General features: G+C 46.0%; 1 protein-coding gene across 1 annotated transcript in view; it reads left to right on the forward strand.

Annotated features, from left to right (window-relative positions):
- Positions 1-24,969, forward strand: part of KSR2 (kinase suppressor of ras 2) — a gene marked incomplete at its 3' end in the record, with an annotated part of 191,153 nt that overhangs the window by 102,757 nt on the left and 63,427 nt on the right. Inside the window, exons 6-9 of the mRNA XM_083478598.1 lie at positions 10,988-11,057; positions 13,820-13,903; positions 15,918-15,985; positions 21,721-21,839. Of these exons, the coding sequence (XP_083334724.1) occupies positions 10,988-11,057; positions 13,820-13,903; positions 15,918-15,985; positions 21,721-21,839 (341 nt within the window). The remainder of the gene's footprint in view (positions 1-10,987; positions 11,058-13,819; positions 13,904-15,917; positions 15,986-21,720; positions 21,840-24,969) is intronic.

Raw genomic sequence — 24,969 nt, forward strand, 5'->3', positions numbered from 1 at the left:
TTTCCCAGGCAGCCTGAGACTATGCTGGTGTGCCCACCTTTGCTCCTCCTGCTTCATACCTCTCCTGTCTGGGAGACCAGGGTTGCCAGTGTGTGGTGGGGAGCTTGTAGCAGCAGGAGGGGGAGACACCCTGGCTTCTTCACCAGTCTGATTTATCTCTGCCTCTTGGTTTCCCTCTTCCCTCTTCTCCTGCTTCCGCTTCCGCTTCTGGGCTGCTCTCTGCCCCAGCCTCTCCCTGCTCACTAAACCCTGTTGCCTCTTCAGCTTCTGACACCACCTCCTCCCAGTCTTCTTCCTCTGACCACTCACCAGTGGGGGCAGATTCTGACCTTTGCCCAGCCGATTTAATTCTTCTCATCTTTCCTAGGTCTCTCCCCTCTGCCACCCGCTCTCCAAAAATCCTCAGTGACATCCCTCCCAACCTGCCCGATTTCCTCCATTAGTACTCTCTACCGAATTGCGACTTTCCTATTATTAAATTGTCAGTTTGCTTTAAAGGGCTTGACTCGGAGATAATGTAGAAGTGTGTATTTTGCCGGGCGACTTCACCCCTTCTGACCCCCTTTGCTTGCCACCCGCAAGGAGATGCAACAAGGTGTTTAGGACAAGCTGTTTGGCTGCATTTGGGAACGGCAGATCAGCAGGTTAAGAGCTGGGTGTGTTTGAAACATCGGAGTGCTTAATGGCTAAAAGCACTTTCTTCTTGTGTAAGCCTCACTTTTCTTCTTAGATTCCCAACGGGATGGGGCGATGTTGGGTTCCTCCCTGCTTTCAGTCCCTTGTCTGAGTGGCTTCCCATTTTACTGGAAGTGTGAGGTTCAGCATTCCTGACAAGATAGATGGATATTTGCACCAGTCATTAGCTGCTGCAATTTCATAGAATCATAGAATCTTAGAGCTGGAAGGCACCCCAAGGCTCATCTAGTCCAACTCTCTGCAACGCAGGAATATCAGCGAAAGCATCCATGGCAGCTGGCCATCCAACCTCTGCTTAAAAACCTCCAAGGAAGGAGAGCCCACCACCCCTTTGGGGAGTCTGTTCCTCTGCTGAACGGCTCTTACTGTCAGAAAGTTTTCCCGAATGTTTAGTCGGAATCTCCTTTCTTGCAATTTGAAGCCGTTTGAAGTCCTACCATCCAGAGCAGGAGAAAACAAGCATGCTTCCTCCTCTATTTGACAGCCCTTAAGATATTTGAAGGGACATGGGTGGCGCTGTGGGTTAAACCACAGAGCCTAGGACTTGCTGATCAGAAGGTTGCAGTTCGAATCCCTGCAACGGGGTGAGCTCCCGTTGCTCGGTCCCTGCTCCTGCCAACCTAGCAGTTTGAAAGCATGTCAAGTGCAAGTAGATAAATAGGTACCACTCCGGCGGGAAGGTAAACGGCGTTTCTGTGCGCTGCTCTGGTTTGCCAGAAGCGGCTTAGTCATGCTGGCCACATGACCCAGAAGCTGTACGCCGGCTCCCTCGGCCAATAAAGCGAGATGAGTGCCGCAACCCCAGAGTCGGCCACGACTGGACCTAATGGTCAGGGGTCCCTTTACCTTTACCAAGATATTTGAAGATGGCTATCATATCTCCTCTTAGTCTCCTCTTTTCCAGGCTAAACCTACCCAGTTCCTTCAAGCACTCCTCATAAGACTTAGTTTCCAGATCCTTGATCATCTTAATTGCCCTTGTCTGCACATGTTCCAGCTTGTCAACATCCTTCTTAAATTGTAGTGCCCAGAATTGGGCACAGTATTCCAAGTGTGGTCTGACTAAGGCAGAATAGAGTGGTACTATAACTTCCCTTGATCTGGACGCTATACTTCTGCTGATGCAGCCTAGAATAGCATTAGCTTATTTTGCTGCTGCGTCACACTGTTGACTCATGTTAAGCTTGTGGTCCACCAAGGCTCCTCGATCCTTTTCACGTGTACTGCTAGTAAGCCAGGTGTCCCCCATCCTATATTTGTGCATCTGGTTCTTCCTAAGTGCAGAACCTTACGTTTGTCCCTATTGAAATTCATTTTGTTAGCTTGCGCCAAGTTCTCCAATCTGTTAAGGGCATTTTTAATTCTGATTTGCTTACAAACAAACATAAACACAACTAAGCAGTTTGCATTGCCATTAAAAATTATGCAATATAAAACTTTGAGGGCGTAATCTAAACCCTTAGTTTAATGTGGCAGCCAGAGATTGAGTTGCCCTATGGATAGCTCAGTTGGTTAGAGCGTGGCGCTGATAACGCCAAGGCTGTGGGTTCGATCCCCGTATGGGATACCTGCATGTTCCTGCAATGCAGGATTATGCAGAAATACCTATTAAAATACAGGTAGTAAAAACAGCACAGTGCTGTTTAAAAGCCATTTCCTTAAAAGCAGTCAGCTCCCCAAAGCCTGGTGGAACAAGAAACTCTTCCCTATGGTGGATAGCTCAGTTAGTAGAGGATAAGGTTTTTAATCTCAGGGTCATGGGTTTGAGCCCCATGTTGGGCAAAAGATTCCTACAATGCATGGGGTTGGGCTAGATGACCCTGGGGTCTCGTCCTACTCTATTATCCTATGATTCAATGTGCATATTCATCAGGGAAGCTGACAACATCTGCGGAAGGGCCATAGCTCAATGGCAGAGCATCTGCTTTGCATTCAGAAGACCTTGGGATCAATCCCCAGCATCTTCAAGGATGGCTGGGGAAGATTCTGTGCTGGAAACCCTGGAGAGCTGCTGCAAGCCAGTGTCAGCAATATGAGCAGGATGGAGCAGTATACTGGACTCAGTATACTGCGGCTTTCTGTGTTTCTTTGTATTTAGGGCAGGGCTGCAGCTCAGGGATACTGAGTGCGCCGAAAGCTTCAGGTTCAATTCCCTACAGCATCTTCCAGGTAGGGCTACATGGAACCTTCCCTGGAACCCTGGAGAGCTGCTGCCAGTCAGTGTAGACAATACTGAGCTAGGTGGATGAATGGCTCGGCATAAGGCATCGGTCAGCTTCTCCTGGATGGAGTCTCAGCACAGTGCTCCATGGCGCAGTGGATGCGTTGTCGCAGCCAGGCTGTTTATTTGAGCGGCTCGGGTCACCTGCTTGGCCCCTCTCGCTTTCCAGGCGGGCGAGTGCCGTCCAGGTCTTGGGCCTTGTTGTCACACCTGCCTGTCAATGGGAGACAGCCGTGGCCTGCGGGGGCCCTTCTGCCGTGTCTTCTGTCAGCGCGGGAGCGGGAGAGGCGTGACCTTCCCTTTGTCACCCTCTCCGTTATGCCAGGCTGCTAATTTCCCCCCGCCGCGGCTTCTGTCAAGGCGAGACGGCTGATGCCAAGAGAGGACTATCACTCGCAGCCCTCCCTCAACTTCGCCTTGGCCTGGTGAGTCCTTCGGCCTCGCTGCCAGGATTCTTAAACTTCTGATGCTATCGAAGCACAGGGTTTGCAGTTTCCAACACGGGAGGTGATGAATCGACCTCCCACCACCCCAAGAAGCCACAGGGACTTCTGTGACTTCTGGGAGACCTCCTTCTGAATCTCAGGTTCATTTCTAAAGCCTGTTTTCAATTGAATGGAAGATGCTCTCTGCACATGCTCAAGAGCAAGTCCACCCCTTTCTGGATGCAAATTTGAGGAGCGATTCAGCTAAATCCTTGCATGAGCAGAATGATTCCTGCTTCTGTAGCAGGACTCATCCTCCCTCTCTTCCCCTCTCCATGGGCCTTGTGCTGTCCCCAAATCTTCTGGTTGTTTTTATTTTGGGGGAAAACTAATTTTGGGGATTGAAACACAAGGCAGATCATCATCATCGTCATCAACCTTAAGTCTTCTCATGCTCGCTTGGCATTGCCAAGCCCCCAAAGTTCATTTGTGTCTCAGAGCCAAGCTAGCTTTGGTGACATCTGATATTGGAATCCTCTCTGCAACTTCATTGCTTAGAGCTTGGTTTTCCAACCTTCGGTCTCCAGCTGTTTTTGGACTACAATTCCCATCATCCCTGACCACTGGTCCTGCTAGCTAGGGATGATGGGAGTTGTAGTACAAAAACAGCTGGAGACCCAAGTTTGGGAAACCCTGGCTTAGATGTTCAAGGAGTGTGTAAAATGGCTTCCATGTTCTTTTAGAGGAAATCGCTGCCAGTCCATCTTTTGAGGATTAAAAACAAAGTGAGCTTAAAAACAGCTCTCCCCCCGAAACCCATCAAGGCTCTTCCAGTTCAACATTTCTGTCCTCTCCCTCCCTTGATGCTCCACTGAACACAGTGTGCATGTGTCTGTGTGCGGGGTATTGTTAATATCTCAGATCCTCCATCCATCATCCCTGTAATGAAAATAATTACCTGCGAATCACGGAGGGTCTCGCTGCTTTGTTCAGAGGTTATGATTCCTGATACACTCTAATAATAATTTTTTGACAATGAGCATGTTATGGAAAGTAATTAAATCCCCTCAGCCACTTCCCCACCCTGCCCCCATCTCTTCTAAAACAGCGTGATTTAATTGAGGCCAGCTGAAAGTTAGCAGAAATAAATTGTGGGTGATAAAGCAAAGGTTTTAATTTAACTTCAGGTAAGTAACTTTAATTGTCCGCTTGTTTGCTTCACAAAGGATGGCGGGGGCAGAAGAGGGGGGGCACATTTGTATAATGTGATTTAGTGATGAGCAAACACCATTTCAGAATATAAAAGGTCCTTTTGTATTTCTACGGACCAGATCCTTGCATGGTGTAAACTAGCTTTCTTTTGGGACTGTCAGCAGCTAATCTTTATTTAACGCCTGGCTCCCAAGGTATTAATTCCCCAACAGAGAAAGGAGCAAATCTTGTTGACACCATCTTCAAATGGGGGGAGCAGATACTGGATGAGCGGAACCACAAAGCAGCAGATATGTATCTTGTCCAGGACATCACAGACAGGCCTGGGGACCAGGCTGTCTTGAGGACTTTGTTATTTGCTGTTTGGATCAGAACATAGTTCTTTTTCACTTCTCTGAATTTTTCCATGTAGTTGCTAACTCAAGAAAAAAAAAATCAAAATAAAAGGTAACATATTCATTCATTGCTCCACCCACTTTTGCCTTTGACCCCCACCTATCATTGGGTAATAACTGAAGGAAACTGATTGGCTGCTGCTGGATATGTGTTTGGTGACTAATATTATAATCAGTGCTTTTTTCTGGGGGGGGGGTACTCATGCCCCTAAACATTTTGTGAATATAAGTTTGGCCTCATTGAGGGGCAGTATTTCAATATGAGTAGGAAAATGAGAGTACCCCTAAACATTTTGATTAAGAAAAAAGCATTATTATTATATTTATTATTAATTATTATTATAATATGCTGCCTTACACAAATCAAAATAAAACACAGATAAACCACAAAGATCTCAAAACACATGAAAGAGGTTTATTAAAAAGTAAAGGTAAAGGTAAAGGGACCCCTAACCATTAGGTCCAGTCGTGGCCGACTCTGGGGTTGCGGCGCTCATCTTGCTTTATTGGCCGAGGGAGCCAGTGTACAGCTTCTGGTTCATGTGGTCAGCATGACTAAGCCGCTTCTGGCGAACCAGAGCAGCACACGAAAACGCTGTTTACCTTCCCGTCAGAGCGATACCTATTTATCTATTTGCACTTTGACATGCTTTCGAACTGCTAGGTTGGCAGGAGCAGGGACCGAGCAACGGGAGCTCTCTCCGTTGCGGGGATTCAAACCACTGACCTTCTGTTCAGCAAGTCCTAGGCTCTGTGGTTTAACCCACAGCGCCACCAGCGCTTTATTAAAAAGTAGTTAAGCTCTTTTACATTGTTTTAATCAAATTAAAACAATATAAAAAAAAACAAATGTATTAAAACACAAACAATAAAGGCAGCAAAGTACTATTAAAAGCTCTTTCCTTTAAAAGTCAGTTCCAAAAAAAAAAAATCCAAAAAACAAAAACACTGTCAGTTTGTCATGGAACACTGGTGTCAAGGCTGCTTGGGAGCAGACCAGCAGTAACTCCCAGGGCTTCAGTGTAACTAACTCCTTAGTCAAAGAAACAAAACAGCTCAGGGATAGTGAACACAGCAACTCTTCCCAATAGGTCTTGCTCTGATGAGGCAGTTGCGAGTACTGAAGGTCCCCACCTTCCCACCGCTCTCTAAGGCTCCTCCCCATGGTCATTCCCCAGCAACCTGAGGCTCCTTCATCTTGTCTCTCTTTGCTCCACCCTCTTCATACCTCTTTGGGTTCTGGGAGACCAGGTGGGGAGGTGAGCTGGTCGCAGCAAGAGGGGGAGACTCCCTGGACTCTTCAGCAGACTCTTCTCTGCCTCTTGGCCCCCGCTCCTTCCCAGCCTCCGCTTCTGTTTCTGCTTCTGGGCTGCTCTCTGCCACAGTCTCTTCCTGCTCACAAAACCCTGTTACCCCTTCAGCTTCCGACACCTCCTCCTCCCATCTGCTCCCTCTTCTCCCTCTGTCCACTCATCGTCATCCCACCACAACCCCTCTGGCTCTGAGCCTTCTTCACCTGGGGGTTCCCTTGGGGTTACCACTCCTCTGCAACATCTGGACTCCACAGCTTGTCCTCTGCCACACTCACATCAAGAGTTTAAAATAGCACCATACCATTTAAAACAATCCTGGCTCCCCCCCAAGGAATCCTGGGGAGTGTAGTTTGGAAAGGGTGCTGAGAGTTGCTAAGAGATTACCCCCACGCCTAAATACAGGACCCAGAGTTCCCTGCGAAGAGGGTTTGATTTTTAAACTGCCCTGGGAATTGTAGCTCTTTGAGGGGAACTGGGGGTCTATTAACATCTCTCAACACCCTTAACAAATTTCAGCTGCCGGAATTCTCTGGGGAAAGCCATGCTTCTCTAAGATGGTATCACAGACTCATAGAACTGTAGAGTTGCAAAAGACTCCAAGGATCATCTAGTCTAAGTGCCTGCGATGCAGGAATCACAACAAATTATTATTATTCAGCTAAGCAGGCAGAGGGCCTTCTCAGCAGTAGCGCCCATCCTGTGGAATGCCCTCCTATCAAAGAAATAAACAGCTACACAACTTTCCAAAGACCAATGGAGGTGGCCCTGTATCGGGAACTTTTTAATGTTTGACATTTCCTGTGATTTTATTCTGTTGGGAGCTGTCCAGAGTGGCTTGGGCAATCCAGTCAGATGGGCAGGGCAGAGGTAATAAATTATTATTACAGTGGACCTTGGTTTTCATCTCACTCTATAGGCCGAGGGAGCCAGCGTTTGTCCACAGACAGCTTCTGGGTCATGTGGCCAGCATGACTAAGCCACTTCTGGTGAACCAAAGCAGCACACGGAAACACTGTTTACCTTCCCGCTGCAGTGGTACCTATTTATCTACTTGCACTGGTGTGCTTTCGAACTGCTAGGTTGGCAGGAGCAGGGACCAAACAACGGGAGCTCACCTTGTTGTGGGGATTTGAACCGCCGACCTTCTGATCGGCAAGCCCTAGGCTCAGTGGTTTAGACCACAGTGCCACCTGCGTCCCTTGAAAACCAAGGTACCACTATTATTATTATTATTATTATTATTATTATTATTATTACTATTACTACTACTACTACTACTACTACTACTAGCATCCATGACGGATAGCCAGGCAACTTCTGCTTAAAAGTATCCAATGTAGGAGAGCCCAGCATCATTAAAGTATCATTGTGCTTTAAATGTTTGGTCTGAATGTGACAGTTCTTGGGTCTTGCATAGCGGTTGCCTCCCCTCCCCGCATTTTGTTGAGATGCACATTGATGCGGTGGAGTTATTCCTGAGCAGCAGAGGGAGCGCTGCTCTCCTCACAGGAAGCCACATGCAAATGTAACCTTCTGAAATGGCACATAATTAAGAACGCCTCAACCTGCAATATTAAAATGGGATATGAAAGCAAACAGAGGCGTTCATATCCTATGTTAAAAAAACACCCTGGGAGCGTGTTTGCTGAAGGATTGACAGGTGTGCATAGGAAACCCAGGGGTCACTGCTGGAGTCTGCCTGGCCATTTCAGGTGGTCAGATGTCCGTGGGCCCAGCTTGCATCCCTAATGGATGGCATTTGGGTCTCCGAGAATCATATTTGATTTTCATTTCGGTACCCAAGAGCCTCTGCTGTTAAAATAAAGCCAATGCTTGTAACTGTGCCCAAATGCTCTTTCTATAAATCGTTCTCTCTAGGGTAAACAATGCATTTATTATCATTATTATTACATGTGGAAGCCTATAGCATACCCTCCAACATTTCTCTGATGAAAATAGGGACGTCCTATTCAATAATAATAATACACCACCCATCTGACTGGGTTGTACCAGCCACTCTGGGCAGCTTCCAACATATATAAAAACATGCCAGTAATTAAACATTTTAAAAGTTCCCTATGCCTTTAGATGTCTTCTAAAGGTTGTATAGTTACTTATCTCCTTGGCTGTTTGCATAACTCCATACCCTCCAACATTTCTCTGATGAAAACAGGGACATCCTAAGGCAAAGTGGGATATTCAAATCAGAAACTGGGAACAGCTTCTGTAAATCTGGGACTGTCCCTGGAAAATAGGGACACTTGGAGGGTCTGCTACAGAATTTCATATTATTTCAACTGGGTCAGGAGCAGAGACGGCAGGAAGAAATCAGAAGCGTCTGGGTATCAAATGGTTTTGTTGTGATGAAAATAAAAATAAAAATAATTGAATCAAGCCCTGTAGTTTTCACACTCTGAAAAACCAGCAACGGGGGTTAAATTGTGGTGGAACTGCCAGGACACTTTGGGGTGTCCTGGTTTTTACTTTTTGAAATATGGCAACCCTAGAATGTTATGAAGAGTCCTTTTTACTCATATTTTTATTGTTTTATTCTCTTTGTAAACTGCTTTGAGCTTTTCTTTTTTAAAAAAACACACAATCAAGTGGTGTATAAATGCTTTGAAATACATAACAAACTAATTAGCATGTAGGTTTTCTCGCCTCCGTGCACTTTCCCTGAATTAATTAATTAATATCATTCCTGTATTAAAACTGTTTGCTGGAAAACATTCCCTGAGTGGTGTACGAGTCCCATTAAATATATAAAACATGGTTCAAAGAAACAAACGAATTCAAAAAACAATGTATATTCAAGGCGTATATACAACCATCTCTAAAGCTAAAGATCGAATTAATAAAGCATTTAAAGGAAAAGTAACCGAATCATCTGTTCTGGGTAGGCGTGCTGAAACAGAAAATTTTCCACCAGGCATCCAAACCAATATTGCGAAGGCACCTGTCTAATGCCAATAGGCAATAATTAATTACTTTGGGCAGTATCTAGTTTTCTCTGTCCATTAGCGCAATTGGGACTCAGGGTTTAATGTTGCGCAACAGAGCAATCCCAACACAGCAACTCATCACGTAACAGATTGTTCCATCTATTGGGCAGCAGAATTAGCAGCAATCTGCTTATGCATTCTCTTGCGCGGCCACGTTCCTTTGGTGCAAAACGTTTCGCCAGGGGAACAAGTGTCCCACCAAGTCTTCTTGGTAAAGGCCATAGCCCAGTGGTAGAGCACCAGCCTTCCTTGCATGCCTGAAACCCTCACGTAAGAGGAAGTGTCAGCAAACCTAAGGGAGGTTTGGAGAAATAACTTAAAAACCGTACCCGCTCCAGGCCAGCCCATGGACAATGCCGGATTTACATGTAAGCTAAACAAGCTATAGCTTAGGGCTCCACTCTCTTGGGGTCCCCCCAAAAATTTAAAGGAAAACTGGATATACATTTCCAAAATATAAGATAAAAACCAAATAAAACAAAACCTACATACAGCAACAGTGTTTTGTGTTGTGTAGGCTCCTATGATGTAAGTAATGGGCCCCACCTGCTAGCCTGCTCCCTAAAATATCACTGGTTTGCTCATTTGTATAACAATTACTTTGATAAAATACCTATTTTGTTATGTGCAAATTGCTTCAGATACCTATTAGGTCCATAAATTATCAAATAGCATATAGGTAAAGGGACCCCTGACCATTAGGTCCAGTTGTGGCCGACTCTGGGGTTGCGGCACTCATCTCGCTTTATTGGCCGAGGGAGCTGGCGTACAGCTTCTGGGACATGTGGCCAGCATGACTAAGCCGCTTCTGGTGAACCAGAGCAGCGCACGCAAACGCCGTTTATCTTCCCGCCGGAGCGGTACCTATTTATCTACATGCACTTTGAGGTGCTTTCAAACTGCTAGGTTGGCAGGAGCAGGGACCAAGCAACGGGAGCTCACCCCGTCATGGGGATTCGAACCGCTGACCTTCTGATCAGCAAGTCCTAGGCTCTGTGGTTTAACCCACAGCGCCACCCCATATAGCATATATTCAACACAAAATTTGTTGTTGACAAAGGACAGCTGGACATATAAAGGGCCCCATTACCTTCCGTAGCTTAGGGCCTCATCAGACCTAAATCGAACCCTGCCCATGGATGAGGCAAGGTGAGGCGACTGCCTCAGGAAGCAGGATCCAGAGGGGCAGCAGCACCAGCCTCCAAGGAATGCATCACTCACTACTTCTGCTGCAGGATAGTTAACAGCTGCAGCGCACTCCTTGGAGGCTGGATCTGTCCCCTCAATGCCGCCTCCTCAGTGGTGTCTTGGTGAATAGGAGGTGCTGCTTGTCTCCTTGCACCCCTTGTTCTTCATTCACTCCATCTTCCCTGGCAGGGAGGAGGTTCGCCTCAGGTGCCAAAATGTATTGGGATGGCCTTGCAAACAGCATACTTAGTGGCCATGGAATCCTGGAGTGCGGAATGAGAGAGTGGGGATGAAGAGAGATGGAATGGAGTACCCAGAAAAGGGCATTCCTGGCTATACTCCACACAGTATGACAACAACACAGAATCCCACATGTCATGCCAAGATGCTGAGATTTGTTTAGAAGGCTGTTTTGGTTTTTCAGAATTCATAATGGCATCCCTGATATGTAATAAGCCAGATTATTGTGACAGAAATAATTTTGAATCTGACCGCCTGGGATCAACTCTTTCCCCCTCTAATTTCTATCTTTCAGATACACTCTCAGTACCTCGCTGGTCCCCACAAATTCCTCGACGGGATCTTGGAAACTCAATCAAACACAGGTATGAGGTGATTGAAAAACTCAGATATGTCTTTTTCTTTCTTTCTTTTTTTAAAATGTTATGATTGAGAAACAGTTTACCTCAGGAGGGTTATGGTGTCAGGTAAGGGAGAATTATTGCCTACTCTGTTGAGGGTCTAGTGCAAATGGTTACCTGTGAGTAAGGAATGAGCAACCATCAGTTTCCCAGGATTCTTTGGGGGAAGTCATGACTGTTTAAAGTGGTATCATAGTGATTTAAATGTACAGTGGTACCTCGGGTTACAAACACCTCGGGTTACAAACACTTCGGGTTACAGACTCCACTAACCCGGAAGTAGTACCTCTGGTAAGAACTTTACCTCAGGATGAGAACAGAAATCGTGTGCCGGCAGTGCAGCGGCAGCAGGAGGCCCCATTAGCTAAAGTGGTACCTCAGGTTAAGAACGGTTTCAGGTTAAGAATGGACCTCTGGAACGATTTAAGTTTGTAACCAGAGGTACCACTGTATGTACGAATGTGACCCAAGGCAGCTTCCTATATTCCTTCCTATATTCCTATCACCATAGAATTCTGGGGGGAGGAAAATGTGTGGCTGCATTTCTGTGCTGCCATTTTAATTTCCCACAATGCCCACGGCATGGCACCACTCCACGGCAAATGGAAGGGTGCTGTGCCAAGGACCCCCTGAAGCCCATCCCAATATCTGCTTTCCCTGTTTGGACAGGGAGTCTGACAGTAGGTGGCGCAAATTTTAGTTTTGGAACCTTAGAGACTCTATGGTAGCATCTGACCTCCAGTCAGTAGGTGGCACTGACAGGCCCTTGTAACCCCATTAAACTCCACTGGGAAGATGGAGGAGGAGATGTCGTCTGTGTCTTCAATCTGGATGGAAATACAGTCCCAAGACCTGGTGGGGAGGGAGCAAGCTGTACTGTCCCCCTCCATAGGAATCTGACTTCTTCTGGCTGAGAGCAAAATGGCAGGACTAGCTAGCAGTGGTCTCTCGAGAACCAAGAGCTGCTGGCTCCTGCTGTGAGGGGAGTTGGACCCCCCAAAGTGTAATGCCATTTCTCTCCCCGCAACAGAAATATTGTATTCCTCTTAAATCCATTATAATTATGAAGCATCCTTGATTGCTGGAAATGGACTCTGCTGGATACCTCATTTGAAAAACACAGAGATTCCTCTGAGACTGTCTCTAGCCCATTTACTGCTCACTGGTGAGGCATCAGCTGACCAGGCCAGACTGTTTACATACCAACTGTAAACTCTCAAATGAAGGAATGGATAAGCAATGGCTGCAGCACCACTGGGCAAGCCCCCTCCCTAAGAAACCAGAAAATGCATTGTGGTTATTTCTCCCAGTTACTGGCTTTGGCAACCTGACAGTCTTCTTCAGCTGAATCACTTTAAACCCAGGTCAGGCCAGGTAACTCCCCACCCTCCTGTCAAGGGCTGCATTCTGTTGGGCTGGGTCATCTGTTGTGGGGCTGCATGCCAGCCTTGGGTGGGGCAGAGACCAGAGTCAAAAGCAGATGAGGACATCCTTCTTCTCTCACTTTCTGACTCCTGCTTCTCTCTGATATCTCTTCTTTCCTCCCTCGCTCCCTCTCTTTCCAACACTCCTTTTTCTTTCTGACACCTCTCTCTCTTTGACACCCCTTTTTTTCTCCCCCTCTTTTTGACACCTACTGCTATTTTTCTAGAAAAAGAGGTGCTGGAACGGAGTTCCGGAGAGTTCCGTCGGAAAAAAGGCCCACTGACACCCCCATCTTTCTCCTTCTCCCTTTTTGTCTCTGCCCAGCAGAGAGTCAGATCACTCTTACCAGAGGTCTAAACTGATCCCAATAGGGTGCTTTGGAAATTACACCAAGGCTGCCTTGAGCCCCGAAGTTTGCCCAACCCTTACCCACACTTTTGCCCACCTCATCCTATCTGAGGGACAGAGCCACTCAACAGCATGAGTAGTCTGAAGAAAAACCTTTCTCTGGAGTCTGCTTGGGCTGTTTAATTTGCTGCATTATAATCTTGGAAGCAGAGTGCTGATAAGCAAAAGGCCGGTGCTGGTGTGTGTGTGTCAATGCCCAGTCTCACTAAAGCCCCTTCTAAGCACTATTTCAATTTCTGATATCACTTAGATAAGGCTCCAGCTTCTGTCGATAAAACCACTGTGCTTTATCTATGACCTCCTGACCTTGAGTAAATGCTATGCCAGTAGCCACCCCCACCCCACCCCCTACTCTCTTGGAAGAAATGGGAATAAGATGGACCAGTAATAGGCAGGAAGGAAAGGAACACAGTGGGATGCGGGTTCAACCACCTGAACAGCTTCACTAGACATGCCCTGGAGCAGCGAAGGCATTTTTAAGGTGTTTCCCCGCTCGTAGGGCATGCTGAGGTCCTGATTCATTTCCAATAAAATCTTGAGTCCATGCTCTCTTTTTTTAAGATCACCGGTTTTGTTTTACCTCCCTGGGTTTCTAATGAGCAAATACGGACCCTGATTAGCTGACTGAAATTAACAATTGTGATGTGCTTCCTCACGCTCAAAACTCCCACTCAAGGATAGAGCGGCACATGCTGCAAGCAGAATTGATTCGCATCGGCTTCCTAAACCAGAATCAATAAGCAATTCTGGTGCTGCTGGTCTTGGTGACTAGGGAGAGCAGAGCACAATCAGGTTTATTAAAAATAACACATTTCACTGTTCTGAGAAGGAGCTTTTGCTTAAGACTTAACAAAGGTCAACCTTTCTCTTTCTCTTTTTCGCTCTCTGCACAGGTTTTCCACCAAGTATTGGATGTCTCAGACATGCACTGTCTGTGGGAAAGGAATGTTGTTTGGACTGAAATGTAAAAACTGCAAGTACGTCTCTCCCTCTCCCTCCATCTTTTAAATAAAAGTAATTATTATTGTTTTTCAAGGCAGGCAAAATATACAACTGTGAGAACATAGAAAAGAGCCCACCCCAGCTCCCTTCCCCTCCATAACACGCCCAAGTGATCCAAGAAACGAGGAAAATAACTGCAGCAATGAAACAAAAGATCCCAGTCATCTAAATAATAGTTCAAAAGTACAAATAAAGATGAGACATTAAATAGCAATTATGAATTCCAAATTGAAGCCTATTGAGCCGGAGGATTAACATATTCCTTGATGGATACATGTGTAATAAAAGTAAAGTAGTTCTTAATGAGTTTGCTTGGCTTAGAAATGCCATGCTGGACCCTGAGTTTGTGTGCAAGATTTTCCATGTAGGCTACATGCCAGCCTTCTTGATACCAACAGGGGACTGACTGAAGGAAATCTGCCTCTTTCTTATTGCAGCATTTTGTATCCCACTTTCCCTCCAAGATAAGTGGTTTCCTGCCTCCACATTTCATCCTCGCAGCAACCCTACATTCTGCATGGCTATCAGGTTGCTCTCACACATACATTCTGAGTAGGCAAAGGGCCACTGCAGTTCCAAATGATAGTTCAAGGTTGTGTGCATGGTTCTTCCCCTCCATTTTACCTTCACAACAACCCTGAGAGGTAGGTTAGGTAGAGAGTTAGCAATTGGGCCAAGGTCCCCCGAGTGGGGATTTCAAACCCAACAGTCTAACTACTATACCATACAGTGGTACATACGCTTCAGGTTACAGATTCCGCTAACCCAGAAATAGTGCTTCAGGTTAAGAACTTTGCTTCAGGATGAGAACAGAAATCGTGCTCCGGCAGCACGGTGGCAGCAGGAGGCCCCATTAGCTAAAGTGTGCTACAGGTTAAGAACAGTTTCAGGTTAAGTACGGACCTCTGGAACAAATTAAGTACTTAACCTGAGGTACTACTGTACCGGCTAATAAGAACAATGATGATGATGATGCAATGGGCGCCTGTATATTATATACTGTATATATAATATCTTTATTGCCCCAAAGGTCCAAGCACTGCTCGGGGAATAAGTAGCTGATTACTGGCTTCCTTCCAGCTTTCAAATAGTTAAAGAGAGAGAAATAATTTAGGCAGAGTCAGCCGACCCTTTGATCAGGTGGGGCATGGAGGTACTTATGCAGAATGGTTAGAGCTGTTTTTGAGACACCATAGAAAAGACCGAGGAGGCTGCCTCATACTCACTCAGATCTATTGGTCCAAATCACTGTTGTCTACATGGCTTGATAACAGCTCTCCAGGTTTTAGACGGGGACGTTTTCAGCCTGGACACTGAGGTCCAGTTCTGAGGGCCTTCTGGCAGTTCCCTCACTGTGAGAAGTGAAATTAGAGGGAACCAGGCAGAGGGCCTTGTTGGTAGTGGAGCCTGCCCTGTGGAACGCCCTTCCATCAAATGTCAAATAGTTAAAGAGTTAAACAATTATATGACTTTCCCTAGACATCTGAAGGCAGCCCTGTACTGGGAAGTTTTTAATGTCAGATGTTTTGTTGTGTGTTTTTTATATTCTGTTGGAAGCCGCCCAGAGTGGCTGGAGCAATCCAGTCACATTTATTAATAAAAACATAATAAAACATCAAACATTAAAAACTTACAGATACGGTGCTGCCTTCTAAAAGTTGTGTAGTTCTTTATTTCTTTGACATCTGATGGGAGGAGAGGTGCCACTACCGAGAAGGCCCTCTGCCTGTTCCCTATAACTTCATTTCTTGCAATGAGGGAATTGCTAGAAGGCCCTCAGAGCTGGACCTCGGTGTCTGGGCTGAACGATGGTGGTGGAGATGCTCCTTCAGGTATTATAATAATATTATTATTATTATACCTGGTGATGCCAGCCAGGATTGAACCTGGGACCTTCTGCTTGCAAGGAAAGACTCTGACCACTGAGCTACAGCCCTTCCTAGTCCAAATTGTGGTTCTCAAAATGCTCTTGTCTCTCCTGTCTCTTAGGCTAAAGTGCCACAACAAATGTACCAAAGAGGCCCCGCCATGTCACCTGCTGATCATCCACCGTGGAGGTAAGGGCAGCTACCGCCGTGTCTCTGAGATCTTCCGCCTGATTTGTAGCCCAGGACAGAGCAAGACAGTTGCCTTTCGTAGCTCTTTCTTTCTTTCTTCTTCAAACGCCGAGCCAGGTACATATCTCCTCTGGGCACTCCCAGGCCTGCTCTTCTCCTTTGCTTCGCTCCTTCCTCTTTTCTTGCCTGCAGTGATGATGGCAGGGGGACACGATGAGGGTCCTGAGTCCGGGCCCTGGATCTTTTAACCCTTTCCTTCCCTCTTTCTTTCTTTCTTTCTTTCTTTCTTTCTTTCTTTCTTTCTTTCTTAAAACTGTTATTTCATTTGCTCATGTAGGGATGTAGGAAGCTGCCTAATACTGGGTCCATCTAGCTCAGTATTTTCTACACAGACCACAGGCAGCAGATTTCCTAGGATTTCAAGCAGAGGTGTTTCCCGGCCCTACCTGGAGACACTGGGGATTGAACCTAGTGCAAAGCAGATGGTCCACCACTGAGCCACAGCCCGTCATTATACTGAGTCAGGCCACTGGGCCGTCTAACTTAGTATGGTCACCACTACAGACCTTCCAAGTATCCCTGTTTTCTAGGGACAGTCTTGGATTTACAGAAGCCATCCCGGTTTCTGATTTGATCCCAGAATGCCCCACTTTTCCTTAGGACGTCCCTATTTTAATCGGGGAGATGTTGCAGGCCATGCAGTTATGCAATCCCCAAGCCAAGGAGATCAGAAACTATACAACCTTTAGAAGACATATGCAGGCAGCCCTGTACAGTCGTACCTTGGAAGTCGAACGGAATTTGTTCTGGAAGTCTGTTTGACTTCCAAAACGTCCGGAAACCAAAGTGCATCTTCCGATTGACAGCAGGAAGCTCCTGCAGCCAATCAGAAGCCGCGGAACCACCGTCAGACATTTGGGTTCCAAAGAACGTTTGCAAACTGAAACACTCACTTCTGGGTTTGCGTTGTTCAAGAGCCAAAACGTCCGAGTACCAAGGCATTCGGGATCCATGGTATGACTGTATTAGGAGGTTTTTTAAAAAAAATGCTAATGTTTTATTGGGACGCAGGTGGCGCTGTGGGTTAAACCACAGAGCCTAGGGCTTGTCGATCAGAAGGTCGGCGGTTCAAATCCCCACAATGGAGTGAGCTCCCATTGCTCGGTCCCTGCTCCTGCCCACCTAGCAGTTCGAAAGCATGTCAAAGTGCAAGTAGATAAATAGGTACCGCTCCGGCGGGAAGGTAAACGGTGTTTGCGTGCGCTGCTCTGGTTCGCCAGAAGCGGCTTAGTCATGCTGCCCACATGACCTGGAAGCTGTACTCCGGCTCCCTTGGCCAATAAAGCGAGATGAACGCCGCAACCCCAGAGTCGGTCACGACTGGACCTAGTGGTCAGGGGTCCCTTTACCTTTACTTAATGTTTTATTATGCTTTAAATATGTTGGAAGTCACCCAGAGTGGCTGGGGCAACCTAGTCAGATGCCTGGGGTATAATAATAATAATAATAATAATAATAATAATAATAATGGAATAGGACGTCCCTATTTTCATCAGAGAAATGTTGGAGGGTTTGCACTAACTGGCAGTGGCTTTTCAGGGTCTCAAGCAAGAACCTTTCCCATCCCTACTGGGAGATACCAGGATCTGAACCAGCAACCTTTGGCATTCAAAGCAGACCCCCCCCTGCCCCTGAGCTATGACCTTTAGCGCATTGTTCTGGGGATTGTGAACCAGATTGGTTTGGACCATCCCTGCCTCCCACCACACGGAGGAGCAGTGCAGGCGGATGGAGGCTGACATGAGCACGGCTTCATGCAAAAAGCTCCCTTAGCTGTAGGAGACCACTTCATGCATATGAAGAGGAGGCCTCCCAGGCCCCAGGAGGAAGCCTTTCTTGCCGGAAGATGGCTTTGCCTTTTCATTAAAGCGTTCCCCATGCCAAAGTGATTACCTGGAGGGGGACCATTTGGAAATCCAGAATCAGAAATGTGCATTTCATTTAGCTCTAATGAGGCTCCTGCTGCTTGATGCTTGCTAAATACACCTGCACTGGGAGAATACTTGATTTTTTTTGCTAAATGCTTTTAATGAGTTACTTATTTGTGCCTAATTGTAAGGCTTCTGCATCGGGAAACGAAAAGGCAGAGAAGGGTCAGGTGAACTCTTTGGTGTAGACGTCCAGGAAAAGGAAAGGCGTTGGCTGTAATTATTTAGGTTATCAATGGCAAATTAATTATTAGCAATAGTCAGAATCTGGGGTTCACAATAGCTCCCTAAATCCCACTGTAAGTCACAGAAAGGGATAGAAGAAGGCATAACTTTCCATCCTGACCCATAGTTGCTGCATGCAGCACTATTTCCATTTTGTTACCATTTGACCCAACGAAAATGACGTTATTTGTCTCGCTGACTGCTGGAGCTGATTTTTAAAAATAAAAAATGTAATTATGTTATTCCACACTGTTCATTTTGATGCAAAGGAAGCACAATGCAGTGGGGGGGGGGGTGAGTCATAAAGATCCTATGATGGGTAGATGAGGCCTTCATAATGCCATCACTGGGGGCTACCCAGTTGGCACTAATAATAATAGTAGTAGTAGTAGTAGTAGTAGTAGTAGTAGTAATAATAATAATAATAATAATAATAATAATAATAATAATAATAATAAAAAATGTATACGCCCATCTGGCTGGGCGGCTCCCAACAGAATATTAAAACACAATAAAACATCAAACATTAAAAACTTCCCTAAGCAGGGCTGCCTTCAGATGTCTTCTAAAAGTCAGAAAGTTGTTTATTTCCTTGATATCTGATGGGAGGGCGTTCCACAGGGCAGGTGCCACTACTGAGAAGGCCCCCTGCCTGCTTCCCTGTAACCTCACAGTGAGGGAAAAACTAGAAGGCCCTCGGAGCTGGACCTCAGTGTCTGGGCTGAACAATGGGGGTGGAGACGCTCCTTCAGGTATACTGGGCTGAGGCTCTTTAGGTCTTTAAAGGTCAGCACCAACACTTTGAATTGTGCTCAGAAACGTACTGGGAATCAATGTAGGTCTTTCAGGACTGCTGTTATATGACAGAGTCTTTTCAGTGGTGGTTCTCCAGTTGTGGAATGCCCTCCCTTTTGAGTTGTTCCTGTTTCATTGTTACTAACTTTCAGGTGGAATTTGAGAATGTTCCTGTTTACCCAGACATTTGTTGGTGGAAGAATACTGTTCCTGGCATCCATAAGATCATTGGATGGAAGAATTTTTATTTAAAAAAAAAGATTAAACTGATAACTGTAACTGATTTTAGATGTTCTTAATTGTAATTGTTTTTAGAATGTTTTGATCTGTCTAGGAATGTTTTTGCATTCTTCTTTGTTTTAAATCGTACATTTGCTTGCCACCCTGGGCTCTTTGGGGAGGGAGGGTGGGATATAAATTCAATCCATCAATCAATCAATCAATCAATCAATCAATCAATAAAATAAATACATATCATTAGCAGACTGAAAGTAACAACAGTGAATACTAATATCCACTGGATAAATTTCTGTTCAGACATGGGACAAACAAAAAACAAAAAAATGAGCATCACCCATTTCTCTTATACTGTACTGTTCCTGTAGGAATTCTCAGACATCTCTAACCATGGAGCACTGAATGAATACTCTTGTTGTTCAGACAAAGGCCCGTTTTGAACAGGAAGTGATTATACCACTTCCTGGTTGGATGAGGGAACCACTGCTTAGGTGGGAATATCTTTGGTGGAACAGGAACTAGAGCAAAGGAACATAAAAGGATGAGGGGCTAAAGGGGAATAAGGAACCTGGTACAGTGGTACCTCGGGTTACATATACTTCAGGTTACAGACTCCGCCAACCCAGAAATAGTACCTTGGGTTAAGAACTTTGCTTCAGGATGAGAACAGAAATTGCGCAGTGGCAGCGGGAGGCCCCATTAGCTAAAGTGGTACCTCAGGTTAAGAACAGTTTCAGGTTAAGAACGGACCTCCGGAACGAATTAAGTTCTTAACCAGAGGTACCACTGTATTGTGACACTCAAGGGATGGGTAGAATGAATGAGACATTTGGAAGTAATTACAATAAGCTTAAAGTGATGGTGGGAAGAGATTTAGCCAGGCTTGAGCATTGCTTACAAATAGCCCCTGTATAACCAGCAGTGCAAGGGATAAGAAGCCAGGTCCCAGCACGGATCTGTGACTGGCTGGAAAGATGGAGAAAAAATATTTGGCACTCAGCGGTCGAACTTCACAATGGAGGCTGCAGTGCTGCAGCAGCCTGTATTGGGTAACTTGAGCATTTGACATATTAATTAACCATCTGGAAAGGGCAGCCCATTGAGCCGGTGGCGCAGAAATTGATTTGTGATGGCGAAGGTCATAACAGCTTGTAAAATGTTGCAAAGAAAGGAAATCGCATGTCTCAGTGTGTGGCAACCAAATGGTGGAGGGAATTTGGTTCCACGTTGGTAAAGGGCAAAAGAAACACAGTCTAGGAGGCAATGCTCCAGAGTGTACATGTACAATGGATATGATCCAGAGTGCTTCTCTTTCTCTGAAAGAGGATGTGGACCGATGTGCTAAGTGAAACTGGCTGGCAAGGGAGAGGGTCAAGCAAAGCCAGCTGACCCGACTTTAAGCACAAGTTGGGCAGGAAGGGGAGTGCAGAAGTGAAGGGCAAGGGAGGCACAAAATACAGCCATCCAGAGCAACAGGGTTGATTGTTGGCTGGGAGCAAGACAGGAGCGATAGCTCAGTCGGTAGAGCATGAGGCTCTTAATTTCAGGGTTGTGGGTTCGAGCCCCATGTTGAGCAAAGGATTCCTGCATTGCAGGGGGTTGGACAAGATGACCCTTCAAACTCTAAAATTCTTTACAGTTCCAACTCATACAGTCATGATTCCATGATTCTATGATGGATAAAAAGGAATGCAAGTATATCTTGTTCAGACAAGGCTAAAGAACAGAGAAGAAGCTAGAGGGATCAGAAGAAAGTTAAGCTACACAAAGGGGAGGAGGGCAGGGCAATGAATACTGGCTATAACTTGCAGCTCCTTCAAGAGCCAAAAATATATATCCTGTGATAAGGGCCCTGCCCTTCCTTGGAGCTAGGGACCTACCAGGAGCCCCACAAAGTAAGCGAGTGCTGTGGGCCTCTGAGGTTTCTCGTGATAAGGGGAAAACGCTCCAGAGTAGTTTAGCAATCACTTTTTCCAGGGAACTCTGGGAATTGTAGCTCTGGGAGGTGCCCTAACACCTCTCAGCACCCTTAACAAGCAACAGCCCTCAGGATTCTTTGGGGAGGGGGGAAGCCATGACTGTTTAAAGTAGCAACATAGTGCTTTAGATGTATGCTGTGAATGTGGCCTAAGTCAAAAGAAGGGGATGGGCCAGCTCTCCTCAGCCCCAGCCAGCATGGCTAATGGAATGGTGGGAGTTGGAGTCCAACCACACCTGGAGGGCTGGAGCTTTCTCTACCCCTCATATGAGTAGTTAGGCACAGGGGAAGTTTAGCTTCTCATTTGGGTTTGAACTCATAAGCTCTAGGAGCTTCAAAGGAAGCTGCTCTTTAGATATGTGGATTAAGTGCAAAATTAAAACCTTGATCTTTCTCTTTCTCTATTTTTCTCTCCACCCCCTCCACCCCACCCCACCCCACCCTATCTCTCCATCTCTCCCCCCTCTCTCCTCTCTCCTCTCTCTCTGTCTCTCTCTCTCTTTTTGATCCAGCAAGGTTAGTCCGGACAGAATCTGTGCCATGTGATATTAACAACCCACTGAGGAAGCCCCCCAGATACTCGGACCTGCATGTCAGCCAGACGCTTCCCAAAACCAACAAAATCAACAAGGTGAGATGTTGCAGAGTTGCTTTGGTGGGACTGGAGTGACTGCAAGCCAGTCATACTGGAAGCCCCAGGGAGTCAACAGCTCAATGGTAGAGCACAGAGCTTTGTATACTGAAGGTCAGAAATGGCTGGTGCCCATTGGGATTGGTGGGGCAGAAACTGGGACACTGACAGTGAGTGGCTCCAGTGCCAATGATAGGCAGAGCCAGAGCCACTGCCAGTCAGTGTAGACAATACTAAGCCAGATGGACCCAATGGTCAGTCTCAGTATAAAACTATGTTTCTATGTTTCCATCAGTGGAACTGCTGGAGAAATGGGGGGGGGGGAGAGACCCTTCCTTGCTTGCCATGGAAACAAGTGCTCTGTAATGAAAATGAATTGTGGTGGGGAGGGGAGGAAATTGGCACAGGGTTTTTTCTGCTTTGAAAAATAGCATCCCCCAGTTTACTTGCTGGTCTGTTCAGCCATCTGCTGGGCCAGAACTTTGCAGATGGCTCCTTGGGTTTCCAGGCATATCTGCCAATTCAAATCTCAAAGGGGCTGGTATACATTTCAGCAAATCTGGTCAACGCTAAGTAGAAACCTGTTTTGGAAGGGGGTGGGTGAGGTTGGGACAGGCGTTTTTAAGCAGCAAGCTGGTTCAACAGCAGCAGAAGCTGTCAAGCCGAGAGATGAACGAATAATGTTGCATTGCAGTGGGCGCTCCTAAGACCTTGGAGAGCTGCTGCCAGCCAGGGGAGGCAGACTGGGCTTCATGAACAAATAGTCTGACTGGGTAGGTGACATCCCACCCCAGCTTTAACAGATAGCCAGAAATATAGTGGTACATGGGAGCTGAAGACCTGTCCTATTTCTGGAGCAAGGTCCTTGTCTCCAGCAACTTAGAGCTGCACACTCAGCATTTTAAACCATTCAGATGAAGACTTCTCACCCTTCGTGCTAGTCAGCTACGGAAGGTTGGCTCCTAGGGTCCTTCCAGGGAAGGACTCAGAGGAGTTGCTCTCCCTACTTCAAAGCTAAGCGTTGTGGAACACCCAAAACATAAGGTGCTTTAGCTTCAAAAGAATGGTGTGCAAGTTTTGTTATATACAGTGGAACTTCAAGGGTGACACAGCTTAGGTCACTTGGAAAGAAGATTTTGGAGCACTCCAAATCATTTGCCCATTTGCTTGCACAGAAAATAGTAGACCCAACTGAAAGGCAACACATGGAGATCTGCGCTGATCGTTGCAAGGCACCCCTAATTCCCCCCCTGCAGAATTATCAGATTATTGCATAATCTTATAAGGGTGTGTGGCTGAGAGAGGGTGTGGCTGTGATTTTGCCACTACACTACTCCACATCACCCCATCATCAAACTTGATGATGTTCTCCAAAAATTCTAAATCAGAGAAGGGAAACCTGTGACCCTCCAGATGTAGCTAGATTCCAGTCACTATAGCATCTTTGACCCAGACTGGCTGGGTATATTGGAAGTTTTAGTCCAGCAATATTTGGACTAGTGTAGACAACAGAGTGGGCAACACGGACAGAGCTCTGGTATAAACACAACTGCCTACATCTCTGCGTTAACTCTTGAAGGAAGAGGGAAGCCTTTGGGCGAGCTCAAGAGTTTAATTTCTCTGAATCAAAGTTTTCACTCTGCTTTAAGGTAGGATGGTCAGACAGAAGAGACAAAACTTTGCCATGAGCATGATTTTTCATGTCAGTGCAATGGATATATTTTGGTCCTATTATTGAGTTGTAAACCCCAGATAAATGACTATTTATTTGTATAGAAACAAGAGCAAATTGAAGACAGCTGGCTACGACTGGAGGAGTGGAATTTTGTACTATAGTGTGGACTCCAATATCTGTGTGTTTTTGTGTGTGGATATGTCAATACCAATAGCAGCACTTTAAATATGGTCACACCAGCGCTTTAAATTGCCCCTGGACACTAACTAGGGAGTCAATGCAACTGCTACAGTATAGAATTCAAACAACATGTATTCTGAAAGGTGTGAGGAGGGAAGCAGTCATTTATGATATAGCCTAAATTGATATGTTTATGACATAACCTAAGGTGATTTGGTGAGGACCTGGTGTCATTATCATTAATTTGCATATATTTGCATTCTGCCAGTGTGCTTTTATCCCACCTCCCTACCCAACTTTTTGGCTAAATTCTGAATTCTCCCTTTAATTTCAAAAATGCGTTAAAGTTTTAGAAATGAATGTATCTGAAAATTAAAACCAGCAATCATATGCAAACGATTGCCCCACTCAGAGCACAGCTATTGAAATGAATGGAGACAACTAATTTGAGATCCATTAATTTCAACAGGTGCAATCCTGTTTTGTTTGGCATTTTCTGTGGATGTCCTCCCACAAGGTCCTTTGCTTTTCAGAACTCGATGAAGAGCAAAGTTCAACATCTGAGAGGCAAAATTTAGTATCTTTTAGACGCCATCCAAATCTAGGTTCATGGCATTAGCATTTTCATTACAAGTTGAGTACAAGAAAGTACATTTTTCATTGCCTGCTGTACCCTCCCTGCTCCCTCCCCCAGGCCCAGCAGAAAAGAGCGAGCAAGAGGGATGGTGTAAAAGCGATTGTACGGCCGCAGATTAGTAACTTGATTTCACTAGTGTGGGTTAGCAATAGAGGAAAAGCCAATTTATTCAGGTGTCATTTGAGCTGCCATTTCAGATGCTGTATGCGTACATGTATGTATGTATGGGACGCGGGTGGCGCTGTGGTCTAAACCACTGAGCCTAGGGCTTGCCGATCGGAAGGTTGGCAGTTCGAATCCCCATGACGGGGTGAGCTCCTGTTGCTCAGTCCCGGCTCCTGCCAATTTAGCAGTTCGAAAGCACGCCAGTGCAAGTAGATAAATAGGTACTGCTCCGGCAGGAAGGTAAATGGCATTTCCATGCGCTGCTCTGGTTCTCCAGAAGCAGTTTAGTCATTCTGGCCACATGACCTTGAAAATCTGTCTGCAGACAAACATCAGCTCCCTCGGCCAGTAAAGCGAGATGAGCGCCGCAACCCCAGAGTCGTTCGCAACTGGACTTAACTGTCAGGGGTCCTTTACCTTTACCTTTTTATGCATACTTCAGGAATGACTGGTGTCCTTTGGTAGGGCAGAAG

Source organism: Podarcis liolepis (genome assembly GCF_965112155.1).
Source record: "Podarcis liolepis genome assembly, chromosome: 15".
NCBI classification, from domain to species: Eukaryota; Metazoa; Chordata; class Lepidosauria; order Squamata; family Lacertidae; genus Podarcis; species Podarcis liolepis.